General features: G+C 47.8%; 1 protein-coding gene across 2 annotated transcripts in view; it reads right to left on the bottom strand.

Annotated features, from left to right (window-relative positions):
* The window catches only part of EPHB4 (EPH receptor B4), a 35,876-nt gene that overhangs the window by 9,987 nt on the left and 12,388 nt on the right, over window positions 1-13,501 (bottom strand). For both annotated transcript variants that reach the window (XM_039337851.1, XM_039337852.1), the window contains 5 exons: window positions 11,232-11,302; window positions 9,401-10,082; window positions 3,896-4,051; window positions 2,831-3,160; window positions 2,227-2,351 (listed from right to left, as the gene is read on the bottom strand). In XM_039337851.1, the coding sequence (XP_039193785.1) occupies window positions 2,227-2,351; window positions 2,831-3,160; window positions 3,896-4,051; window positions 9,401-10,082; window positions 11,232-11,302 (1,364 nt within the window). The remainder of the gene's footprint in view (window positions 1-2,226; window positions 2,352-2,830; window positions 3,161-3,895; window positions 4,052-9,400; window positions 10,083-11,231; window positions 11,303-13,501) is intronic.

Raw genomic sequence — 13,501 nt, 5'->3', positions numbered from 1 at the left:
TCCGGAGCCCGCTGGGTTCAGAAAACTGATCCTCAGTGAATAACAGAGTACCGATGACGGGGCATCCACGACCTCTGGAGGCGAGCCTATCCACTGATTATAATAGAACAGTGGTTCTCAACCTTTTTTAATGCCGCGACCCCCAACTGGTCGTAAGTCGAGAACTACTCAACCGGTCGTAAGTCGGGGACTACTCAACTGGTGCAGCACCGTTTGCAGAATGGGACTTTTGGCGGGCTCAGCAGGGCAGAGACAGCCTGGACAATTCCTATTGGCTTTTGAAAACCAATAGAATTGGACTCTATTCAAGAGAGTCTCTTCTATTGGCTTTCAAAAGCCAAGAGAATAAAAGGGAGGAGCACAGCTAAGGAAAAGGGGAAAAAAAATGACGGACTGCGTTGTTTGGCGACCCCCGTGAAATGGTCGTTCGACCCCAAATGGGGTCCCGACCCACAGGTTGAGAACCACTGTAATAGAATGACAGGACTGGAAGGGACCTTGGAGGTCTTCTAGTCCAGCCCCCTGCTGAAGCAGGAGACCCCATACCATTTCAGACCAGTCCAGTCTCTTCTTAAAAACCTCCAGTGATGGAGCACCCAAAATGTCTGGAAGCAAGTTGTTCCAATAATAGAATAACAGAGTTGGATGGGACCTCGGAAGTCATCTAGTCCAACCCTCTGCTCAGTCAGGAAACCCTACACCATTTCGGACAAATGGCTGTCCAGTCTCTTCTTAAAAACTTCCAGTGTCGGAGCATTCACCGCTTCTGGAGGCAGGTGGTTCCACTGGTTAATTGTTCTCTGTCAGGAAGTTTCTCCTTAGTTCTAGGTTGCTTCTCTCCTTGATGAGTTTCCATCCGTTGCTTCTTATCCTGCTTCAGGTGCTTTGGAGAATAACTTGACTTCCTCTTCTTTGGGGCAGCCCCTGAGATATTGGAACGCTGCTATCATGTCCCCCCTCATCCTTCTCTTCATTAAACTGGACATACCCAATTCCAGCAACCGTTCCTTATATGCTTTAGCCTCCAGTCCCCTAATCATCTTTGTTGCTCTCCTCTGCACTCTTTCTAGAGTCTCAACACATTTTTACATTGTGGTGACCAAAACTGGATGCAGGATTCCAAGTGTGGCCTTACCAAGGCCTTGTAAAATGGTATTAACCCTTCACCTGATCCTGATTCTATCCCTCTGTTAATGCAGCCCAGCACTGTGTTGGCTTTTTTGGCAGCTGCAGCACATGGCTGGCTCCTATTTAAGTGATTGTCCACTAGGACTCTGAGGTCCCTCTCACAGTTACTACTATTGAGCAAGGTTCTAGGTTGATTCTCTCCTTGGTTAGTTTCCACCCATTGCTTCTTGTCCTGCCTTCTGGTGCTTTGGAGAATACGTTGACCCCCCCTTTTTCTTTGGGGCAGCCCCTCAAATAGTGGAAAACTGCTATCATGTCACCCCTGTCATGTCCTTCTTTTCCTTAAGCTAGACACACCCAATTCCTGCAACCGTTCTTCATGTGTTTTGGCCTTCGGTTCCCCCAATCATCTTTGTTGCTCTTCTCTGCACTTCTTCCAGAATCTCGACATCTTTTTTATATTGTGGTGATCAAAAGCAGTACTGCAGTATCTGAGGGGCTGCCACAAGGCAGAGGGGGCCAGGTTGTTCACCGAAGCACCAGAGGGAAGGATGAGAAACGATGGTTGGAAACTGACCAAAGAGAGAAGCAACCTGGAATTAAGGAGAAACTTTCTGGCAGTGAGGACAATCAACCAGTGGAACAGCTTGCCACCAGAAATTGTGGGTGCTCCATCCCTGGAGGCTTTAAAGAAGAGATTAGAAAATCACCTGCCTGAGATGGTGTAGGTTCTCCTGCTTGAGCAAGGGGCTGGACTAGAAGACCTCCAAGGTCCCTTCCAGCTCTATTCTGTTCTAAAACTGGATGCCATATTCCAAGGGCGGTCAAAAAAGGGAAGTCAAATTTAACTTCTCCTATTTTTGATACATTTTTCAGCATTCAACCAGGGTGGGCTTTTTATGTTTAATGTCCCTTTGAATGACAGATTCGTCATTTGTTTTTCATTTTGTACACCCATTGGTTTGGGTTTTTTTTTTTTTATTTTATTATTAACGTCTGGTCGTCGTTCGTTTTGTTTCTTTTTTTTTCTTTCTTTTGTATTTTAAGCCTGGGGAAAAAAATTAATAAAAGTTTGCAAGAAAAAAAAACAACACTTACCTTCTCGTAATACTTGACCTCGTAATCCAAGATGTTGCCCGTTGGTGGCTGGACGAGTGGCCAGGCCAAGGTGACCCCGCTGGGGCTGACCGAGGTTTGCTGGATGTCGGACACCGGCTGGGGGACTGGCCAGAGAAAAAAGGAGTAAGGAGGGAGAGCTTAGACCAGTGTTTCTCAACCTTGACAATTTTAAGGCATGTGGACTTCAACTCCCAGAATTCCACAGCCAGCGTTGCTGGCTGTGGAATTCTGGGAGTTGAAGTCCACATGCCTTAAAATTGTCAAGGTTGAGAAACACTGGCTTAGACAGCCTTATCTGGGCTGCAAAGATCAATGCGACCACTAGATGTAGGTAGAGAAGAGAGGCAGAAACATCCTGACTCTTGGCTGCCCCCTGCTGTTGTCCCCAGGATCTGCAGCCACATGTGGACCCAGTCTTTCCTGCCTGACAATTATCGCTCTTTAGCAGATGGTAGTTTTAGAAGCCACACTTCTGAGCTAGGGGATCCTGGCGGGAGGGGCATGGAGAGGGCTGGGGCCACCTCTGCTCAGGTCCTGCTCGGGCAACCCAGTCCAAACGATGGTGTTCCAGGAGCCGACCTACCATCCTTGTTGGTGGTGATATTGAAGGACTCCGACTGGGGTGGGTTCTGGCTGAGATCGGAGACACCGTTGACTGCTTGGATCTGGAAGGAGTAGGTGATGTAGGGCTGCAGGCCCTCCACGGTGACGGTGCGGTCCACCAGCCCCCGAGACCGGGGGGCGTAGGCCAGGCGGGCACACTCCCGACAGCTCTGCCGTTCGGGGCACTCGTGGCAGCTGAGGTGGTAGGAGACGTCGTCCCGGCCTCCGTTTTCCAAGGGTTCGCTCCACTCCAGCACGGCCACTGAGCCGTTGATTTTGGCCACGATGCTGCGTGGGGCAGACGGCGTGGCTGAGAGGGGGGAAGACAGCAGGGTCAGGCCTGGGACAGCCTTGCCTCACACAGACACACCCCAAAAAGCCCTTCCAGCAGGCCTCAGTCTCTTGCCCCCCAAATAACTCCTCCACCCAATCCTCCAGATCCCAGCCCACACCTCAAAAGAACCCCACCAGCCTTGTTCTCCCACCAAAAAACCTCCACTAGCCCTCGCTCTCCTAACCCCCCAAAAGACCCTCCCCCAGCCCTTTCTACCACTCCCTCCAGAAACCCTCTCCCACCCTCATTTTCCTACTCTCCACAAATCCCTCCACCCCAGCCTTGTCTCCCACCCCCAACCCCCCCCACTTTCTCTCCTAGCCCCCCAAAACCCTCCTCCCAGCCCCCTCTCCCACACCCCCCAGCCTTCTCTCCCTCTCCACTTTCACTTTATCCCCCAAAAACCCTCCTCCCAGCCCCCTCTCCCACACCCCCCAGCCTTCTCTCCCTCTCCACTTTCACTTTATCCCCCAAAAACCCTCCTCCCAGCCCTCTCCCACCCCCCAGCCGCCTCTCCCTCTCCACTTTCTCTATCCCCCCAAAACCCTCCTCCCAGCCCTCTCTCCCACACCCTCCATCTTTCTCTCCCACCCCCAAAACCCCTCCCACTTCCACTCTCCTAGCCCCCAAAAGCCCCCTCCCCAGCTCTCACTGCCCCACCCCCTCTGTCTCCCATCAGCCCTGGCCCTCTCTCGCACTTGGGACACTCACTGGAGCACTGCTTGGTGACCGGTTCCTTGGCTGTCCGGTAGAAGCCGATGCGGCAGGCACACTCGCCGGAGCCCGGGGAGAGGGACATGCTGAAGGCAGGGCAGGGCTGGCAGCCCCCCTCCCCTTGGACGGCCTTGAATAGCCCCGCCGGGCAGGCTGCAGAGAGAGGAGGGCAGAAGAGACGGTCAATTGTCCTGTCGCCTATCTCCCCTATGATTGTGACTCTTGGGGGGGCTCCCTGCACCCCGAGGCTCTTCCCCACAGCCCCAGAACAAATGGGGAGACAACATGTCGGCTTCCTTTTTTTCTTCGGTTCTTTTCTCTGAGATGACCTCCAAGGTCCCTTCCAACTACTACTACTACTACTACTATTACTATTAATCAACGCACAGTCAGCCAGATGTTCAGACTGGATTTGGCATTTTGTCTACCTGTCGAGTCCTTACCCAGGACCTGGGATAGGCAGATGTGGATGTTTGATGGTATTACAGATATCGTCGCAGGATGGAAGCAGTTCCTAGCAAGGCCGCCTTTTGCAATTGACTAATAGCGAATTTGTCAATGCCAATGGTGATCAAGTGGTGCTCCAGTTGGTTTTGGGATTGCACCCAAGGCGCCTATGATATTGGTACTACCCTTGCTTGCCTTTGCCACAGTCTTTCTACTTCTATTTGTAGGTCTTTGTATTTTGTGATCTTCTCCAGTTTCTCGTCTATTCTGCTGTCTCCAGGCACTGCCACGTCCACTATCCAGACTTTTTTGTCTGTCTTATCGACAATTGTTAAATTCGGGGTGTTATGTTGCAGGTGCTTGTCTGTTTGAATTCTGAAGTCCCAGAACAGTTTAATTTTATCATTTTCTATGACTTTCTCTATTTTATGATCCCACCAGTTTTTGCTTACAGACAAATGATATTTCTTGCAGATCTTCCAATGCACCATTGTTGCTACTTTGTCATGCGTCGTCGTTGTCCTCCTCCTCCTATTATTATTATTATTATTATTATTATTATTATTATTATTATTATTATTATTATTATTTTGGATCATCGCACAGTCAGCAAGATGTTCAGACTGGATTTGGCATTTTGTCTACCTATCGAGTCCTTCCCAAGGACTTGGGATCGGCAGATGTGGATGTTTGACGGTATTACAAATATCGCCACAGGATGGAAGCAGTTCCTAGCAAGGCTGCCTTTTGCAATTGACTGATGGTGAATTTGTCAATGCCAATGGTGTTCAAGTGGTGCACCAGTTGTTTTGGGATTGCACCCAAGGCGCCTATGACTATCGATACTACCCTTGCTTGCTTTTGCCACAGTCTTTCTATTTCTATTTGTAGGTTTTTATATTTTGAGATCGCCCAGACTGACTACAAGCAGCGGCAGGACAAAGTAGCAACAATGGTGCACTGGAAGATCTGCAAGAAATATAATTTCCCTGTAAGCAAGAACTGGTGGGATCATAAAATAGAGAAAGTCATAGAAAATGATAAAATTAAACTGCTCCGGGACTTCAGAATTCAAACAGACAAGCACCTGCAACATAACACCCCAGACTTAACAATAATTGTCGATAAGAAAGACAAAAAAGTCTGGATAGTGGACGTGGCAGTGCCTGGAGACAGCAGAATAGACGAAAAAGAATTGGAGAAGATAACAAAATACAAAGACCTACAAATAGAAATAGAAAGACTGTGGCAAAAACAAGCAAGGGTAGTACCAATAGTCATAGGCTCCTTGGGTGCAATCCCAAAACAACTGGAGCGCCACTTGAACACCATTGGCATTGATAAATTCGCTATTAGTCAATTGCAAAAGGCAGCCTTACTAGGAACTGCTTCCATCTTGCGACGATACTATTATTATTATTATTATTATTATTATTATTATTATTATTATTATTATTATGTGCAGAAATTTAGGGTTAAAAAGGGAGTGAAACCGCTGCAGAATTCATCCTTCTCAAAGCTCTCAATACAGAATATCAGAATTTATGACCCAAAACCCGGCCCAATATTTCCATCACTAAGCGAAGCAACTGTTAAGGGAGTTTTGCCCCCATTTGATGACCTACCTCGCCACAGTTGTGAGGAACACGGTCGCTAACTGAATCCGGCTCCCCCCCATTGACTTTGCCTGTCAGAAGGTTGCAAAAGGGGATCGCGTGACCCCCCCCCATGGGACGCTGCGACCATCGTAAATATGAGTCAGTTGCTGAGCGTCCGAATTTTGATCACATGACCGCAGGGGGAATGCTGCGACGGTCGTTCAGTGTGACAAAGGGTCCTAAGTCCCTTTTTTCATTAACATTATAACTTCAAACGGTCACTAAAAGAACAGTTGCGGGTTGAGGACCACCCATGACAGAATAACAGACTCGGAAGGGACCTTGGAGGTCATCTAGTCCAACCCCCTGCTCAAGCAGGAGACCTTATACCATTTCAGACAAGGGGCTGTCCAATAAGGGAAGGGAAGGAAGGAAAGAAGGAAGGAAGGAAGGAAGGAAGGAAGGAAGGAAGGAAGGAAGGAAGGAAGGAAGGAAAGAAGAAAAGGAAGGAAAGAAGGAAGGAAGGAAGGAAAGAAGGAAGGAAGGAAGGAAGGAAGGAAGGAAGGAAGGAAGGAAGGAAGGAAGGAAAGAAGAAAAGGAAGGAAGGAAAGAAGGAAGGAAGGAAGGAAGGAAGGAAAGAAGGAAGGAAGGAAGGAAAGAAGGAAGGAAGGAAGGAAGGAAGGAAGGAAAGAAGAAAAGGAAGGAAGGAAAGAAGGAAGGAAGGAAGGAAGGAAAGAAGGAAGGAAGGAAGGAAGGAAGGAAGGAAGGAAGGAAGGAAAGAAGAAAAGGAAGGAAGAAGGAAGGAAGGAAGGAAAGAAGGAAGGAAGGAAGGAAGGAAGGAAGGAAGGAAGGAAGGAAGGAAGGAAGGAAAGGAGGAAGGAAGAAAAGGAAGAAGGAAGGAAAGGAAGGAAGGAAGGAAGGAAGGAAGGAAGGAAGGAAGGAAGGAAGGAAGGCAGGAAGGAAGGAAGGAACGAAGGAAGGAAAGGAAGGAAGGAAGGAAGGAAGGAAGAAGGAAGGAAAGTAAGGAAGGAAGAAGGAAGGAAGGAAGGAAGGAAGGTAAGGAAGGAAGGAAGGAAGGAAGGAAGGAAGGAAGGAAGGAAGGAAGGAAAGAAGAAAAGGAAGGAAGGAAGAAGGAAGGAAGGAAGGAAGGAAGGAAGGAAGGAAAGAAGGAAGGAAGGAAGGAAGGAAGGAAGGAAGGAAGGAAGGAAGGAAGGAAAGAAGAAAAGGAAGGAAGGAAAGAAGGAAGGAAGGAAGGAAGGAAGGAAGGAAGGAAGGAAGGAAGGAAGGAAGGAAGGAAGGAAGGAAGGAAAAGGAAGGAAGGAAAGAAGGAAGGAAGGAAGGAAGGAAGGAAGGAAGAAGAAGGAAGGAAGGAAGGAAGGAAGGAAGGAAGGAAGGAAGGAGAAGAAAAGGAAGGAAGGAAAGAAGGAAGGAAGGAAGGAAGGAAGGAAGGAAGGAAAGAAGGAAGGAAGGAAGGAAAGAAGAAAAGGAAGGAAGGAAAGAAGGAAGGAAGGAAGGAAGGAAGGAAGGAAAGAAGGAAGGAAGGAAGGAAGGAAGGAAGGAAGGAAGGAAGGAAGGAAAGAAGAAAAGGAAGGAAGGAAGGAAGGAAGGAAGGAAGGAAGGAAGGAAGGAAAACAAAATAGCAGAACAACAGACTCGGAAGGCACCTCGGAGGTCATCTAGTCCAACCCCCTGCTCAAGCAGGAGACCCTCCCCTGAAAAAGTTCCTGGTTGCGTCCCATTAGGTTGCCTTTTGAACCCTGCCCAAAACATGCCCCCTGCTCTACCTAAGCCCCTCCCAGCGGGGGCTGCCAGCCCATCAAGGCCCCCATCACCCACCCACCCCAAAGCTTTCTAAAAGGAGCCCAGAGGGGGGCTGCTTGAGAATGGCACCTTCTGTGAAGAGTTGGACCCCTCCTCTCTTTATGAATGGCCTGAGACTGGCGCTCCCCCTCCCTCTCCAAGGCCTGGCAGGGTAGGGGGTGGGGGGGGGAAGGGATGCCCACCCCAGCCTCAAGAGAGCAGCCGAAGAAGGGCAAACAAAGCAGTTCCCCTCCCCTCCCCTCAGGCTGGGGGGGCTCTCCCCTCCCCTCCCTCAGGCTGGGGGGGGGCTCCGTGGCCTTCTGCCAGCAGCAACCTGCTCCCGGCTCTTTTCCCCTCTTCCCCCCCACCCCGCTGGCTGATTACCCTTGACCTCTGGATAGTTGGCATTCCTGGGGCTTCCAGCTGCCCGCCTGCCTGTGGGTGGGAATCCAAGACCCCCGTCCCCCCCTTCAACAGAGGCGAGGACGCTGGAGAGAGACAGAGAACAGCTGCAGAGTTGGGGGCTGGGGTGGGGGGCAGATGGCTCCCATCAGCCCCCTGTGGTCTACAAAGGGGGACTTGGGGAGCAGGTTATTTGGGGAAGGGTCTCACCCCTCCCCTTCTCTTTTGCTTTCCTCTCCTGCACCCCACCTGCGCCCCTCCCATTGGACAGTCCCCCGTCCCCCCCCCCCCCCGCAGGGCCTGGATTATCTGGGTTTATCTTCTGGATTGCGGAGCAATCGGTCCACAGGTGGGTCCTGCCCTGCCCCCCCAGCCCACTTTCCCTTCTTTCATGGGGGGCCAGGAATGCTCTGTCTCTCCCCCCCCCTCCATGGGCCAACAGCAGATGAGCAGAAAAAGAAAAGCTTGGGTCCAAAAAGGGGCCAAGGAAATGAGCGGGGGGGGGGGGGGGGGAGGAATATCTCCAGAGGACCCTCCCCCCCCCACGCCAACCGGCCAGGGAAGAGTCAAAAGCTGAGGCCTAGAATTCCCCAGTTTTTTTTTTCTTCTCCTTCCTGATTCTTTGGGTCATCGTCGTCGTAGTTCTGTCGAGCCTGCACTCTCAGAGGCAGTCTACCTGTCGACCCCAGCCCATGGAAAAAGAAGCAGAGAACGGACCTCGCCTTCGTTCCCCTGCTTCTGGGCTTCCAGAAAGAAACAACAAAGGCCTGGTCTCGTCCAGAGTACAGGCAGTCCTCGAGTTACGAAAATTCATTTAGGGACCGAAGTGATCAGGGCACTGAAAAAAAAGCGACTGACGGCCGTATTTCACACTTATAACCGCGGCAGCGTCCCCACAGTCACGTGATCCAAATTCGGCCGTTTGGCAACCGACTCAAGTCGTATTCACGACGGTCACGGTGTGTCCCAGGCGGTCCAGTGATCCCCTTTTGCGAACTTCTGCCAAGCAAAGTCAACAGAGACTCTGGGCCCACTTAACAACATTAACAACTGCGGTGATGGACTTAACAACTTTGCCCAGAAACGTCGTAAAATGGGGCAAAACTGCCTCGTTCAGCAATAGAAATTTGGGGTTCCATTGTGGTCATAAGCGGAGGACTCCCCGTAACAGCTCTGAGGCTTCCGATCTCCTGCACCAGCACCAAGACAAGCCCCCCCCAACCCTTCTACCCCGCCCCCAGACCAGATTCCTCACCTCGGCACCTGGAGCTCTCCTCCGAGGGCTCGTAGCCAGCCGCACAGGTGCAGTCTGTGATGGCCTGGTCAGCCCACTGCCCGTCCTCTCGGCAGTACATGCTGAGCGGGCGGGAGCTGGTCTTGACGGCGTTGGGCACACACTGCCCGGTGACCGGCATGACCAGCTCCCTGGGCACTGTCTCCTGGAAGAGCGTAAAGTTGACGGTGACGGCCGGACACTTCTTGTAGAAGAGCCGAACGGAGAGCAAGGCCATGCAGGCACCCTGGTCCTGGAACGCCAAGTAGAAGCCCATCTTGGAGAGGGGTCCCACCCGCAGCGTCTTCACGTTCACCTTCCCGGAGGCCTCCATGCCCGGCCGCTTGCGGGTGAGGTGCTCGGCCGCCACCGTGTCCACTTTGACGTAGGGGTTCTCCATCCAGGGCGGGAAAGTGGCCGAGGCCAGGTCAGCGTCGGCTTCGTAGAAAAAAACATTGAACGTCTCCTTGCACGCCCGGGTGACCCGCGGGATGGAGAAGCACTCCACCACGGTGAAACGCAGCTCGGCGTAGACGTACGTGGCGCCCGATCGGGGGACGAAGGTGGTGCGCAGCCAGTTGTTCTGGTTGGGTTGGTGGACCCCGCACACCTCGAAGGTCCGGACGCTGTTCTGCTCCTCGTCCATCCCGCTTATCTCTTCCCACTGAGAGGAGAAACACAGAGCAGGTTAATGGTGGCACACAGGGTTCGGGAGCGTCTTCTCGTAATATCGCACAATCAAGGGGACAAAGCTTCCCTCCCAAGTAGGACTGGACTAGGAGGGGGAGCTCAATGGGGTATTCTGGGGGAGCAGCTTTGCGGGATCCCCAAAGTCAACCACGCCGAGATGCTTCCGAAATCTGCCCCCAGCACTTGGTGGCCAGGATGTGGTCGCCATAGTTTCAGTGGTCCAGGAACTGGCTGAACTCTTCCTTGGGCTTTCCTTTATCCCTGTCCACCAAGGGAAGGCAGGGGCAAAGTCACCACTCTTCCTCCTCCTCCTCTTCCTCCATTCTGCAACCCCCCTCCCTTTTAGTACTGATGATGCTACCTAGTTAGGTCATGAAACGTCTGCAAGACTACTTTATCAAGCTTGGGAGACTTCCGCACCTTATTGTTAATCAATTTATTTGCCACCCCTCACACAGTTTGGGTGACTCCGAACTTTAAACTATGAAAGCTATGCATTTATTTTTATCTTTCTTTCTTTCTAAGTCTTTAATCGCATAGGAAAGTGGGACGGTTTCGGTCTACATTCGGTTTCCTTCCCTGCCAGGGTGAGAATCAGCTCCTCCGTCGCCTTTTCTCCTTCCTGACGGATCAACCCCGGCTTTGTCTCTGCTTTCAAAACCAGCCGTCCGGATCCGAGCTGACATTTATCCTTAATAAAGGCAGTTAGGAGATGCTGGGTACGGCTGTTTAAGTCCCTAAAACTGGGTGGTGAATATCCGCCGTGTCTTTAAAAGATGCCTGGGGGCCCTCGACACACACACACTCCTGGTGATCTTTTATTAAAAAAACATCATTTAATCTAGTGGCGATCTCTTGCACAACAGCTGGCATGTTTTTCTGACAATGTGGTTCCCAAAATGGTGTTGCCAAATTTGGCAACCTCACGAAAACCGGAGAGGCGAGTGTTGCCCAGTGCACCTGGGTTATTGCGCAAATCGACCCTCCCTCGGCGATTGATTCTTGCCCGCACGCCCATTTTTTTCCCCCGCAACCGTCCCCCCCCAGGTGGCGTGGACTGCAAGCCCCATCGTTCCAAGCCCACAGCTCCAAAGGGGAGGCTGAAGACCCTTCGCCCCCTCACCTGGCCATTGTCAGCAGGGTAAGTGGTCCATCGGAGGTCGGCGGTCTCGAATTTCGTGTTCATGAGGTTTTCTGAAAGGAGGAAAGAGAAAGGGGGGGTGAATCCTTCTCCCGACTGTCCTCACCGATGACCCTTCCTGCCCTACCCAGGTGCCCAGAACGGAGGACAAAACCACTGGAGCGTTTCCTGACAGTGAGAACAATTAACCCGTGGAACTCCTTGCCTCCAGAAGTTGTGAATGCTCCAATATTGGAAATTTTTAAGAAGAGACTGGACGGCCATTTGTCTTAAATGGTATAGGGTTTCCTGCTTAGGCAGGGGGTTGAACTAGATGATCTCCAAGGACCCTTCCAGCTCTGTTATTCTGCTCTGTTCTATTCTATTCTATTCCCTATTCTATTCTATACTAATTTCTATTCTATTCTTTTATTCTACTCTATTCTATTCTAATTTCTATTCTGATCTACACTATTCTATTCTATTATTCTATTCTATATTTTATTATTCCATTCCATTCCCTATTCTATTCTATTCTATACTATACTATACTAATTTCTATTCTATTCTAATTTCTATTCTGATCTACACTACTCTATTCTATTCTATTATTCTATTCTATATTTTATTATTCCATTCCATTCCTATTCTATTCTATTCTATTCTATACTATACTATACTATATTAATTTCTATTCTATTCTAATTTTTATTGTACTCTATTCTATTCTAATTTCTATTCTGTTCTACTCTATTCTATTCTATTATTCTATTCTATATTTTATTATTCTATTCTATTCTATTCCCTATTCTATTCTATACTAATTTCTATTCTATTCTTTTATTCTACTCTATTCTATTCTAATTTCTATTCTGATCTACACTATTCTATTCTATTATTCTATTCTATATTTTATTATTCCATTCCATTCCATTCCCTATTCTATTCTATTCTATACTATACTATACTAATTTCTATTCTATTCTAATTTCTATTCTGATCTACACTACTCTATTCTATTCTATTATTCTATTCTATATTTTATTATTCCATTCCATCCCTATTCTATTCTATTCTATTCTATTCTATTCTATACTATATTAATTTCTATTCTATTCTAATTTTTATTGTACTCTATTCTATTCTAATTTCTATTCTGTTCTACTCTACTCTATTCTATTCTATTATTCTATTCTATATTTTATTATTCTATTCTATTCCCTATTCTATTCTATACTAATTTCTATTCTATTCTTTTATTCTACTCTATTCTATTCTAATTTCTATTCTGATCTACACTATTCTATTCTATTATTCTATTCTATATTTTATTATTCCATTCCATTCCATTCCATTCCCTATTCTATTCTATTCTATACTATACTATACTATACTAATTTCTATTCTATTCTAATTTCTATTCTGATCTACACTACTCTATTCTATTCTATTATTCTATTCTATATTTTATTATTCCATTTCATCCCTATTCTATTCTATTCTATTCTATTCTATTCTATTCTATTCTATTCTATTCTATTCTATTCTATACTATATTAATTTCTATTCTATTCTAATTTTTATTGTACTCTATTCTATTCTAATTTCTATTCTGTTCTACTCTACTCTATTCTATTCTATTATTCTATTCTATATTTTATTATTCTATTCTATATTTTATTATTCTATTCTATTCTATTCTATTCTATTCTATTCTATTCTATTCTATTCTATTCTATTCTATTCTATTCTATTCTATTCTATTCTTCTATTCCAGGGGTTCTCAACCTTGGCAACTTTAAGACTTGTGGACTTCAACTCCCAGAATTCCTCAGCCAGCAAAGCTGGCTGAGGAATTCTGGGAACTGAAGTCCACAAGTCTTAAAAGTTGCCAAGGCTGAGAAGCCCTGTTCTATTCTATTATTCTATTTCTATTCTATTCTATTCTGTATTTTATTATTCTATTCTAGAAAAGGCAGATTTAGGAAAGCAGCAAAACTTTTAAAAACTTTAAAACAATTAGCCAAGCAAAGTCTAATTCTAATGCAATACGTCTCTTAAAAGCATCACCTCATTTAATCAGGAAGTCCTCCACTTACAACAGTTCATTCAGTGACGGTTCAAAGTTACAACAGCACTGAAAAAAGTGACCCATGACTGTTTTTCACACTTATGACCGTTGCAGCCGGTCACAGGATCAAAAACCAGACGTTCAGAAACTGACTCGCACTTATGACGGTCCCAGTGTCCCAGAAGGGGTCGCATGATTCCCT

This window comes from Crotalus tigris, unplaced genomic scaffold, assembly GCF_016545835.1.
Source record: "Crotalus tigris isolate CLP2741 ecotype Arizona unplaced genomic scaffold, ASM1654583v1 scf7180000017690.20705106771:4171800, whole genome shotgun sequence".
Lineage (NCBI taxonomy): Eukaryota > Metazoa > Chordata > Lepidosauria > Squamata > Viperidae > Crotalus > Crotalus tigris.
The sequence above is the reverse complement of the archived record's forward strand: the minus strand, read 5'-3'. Positions and strand labels throughout refer to the sequence as shown.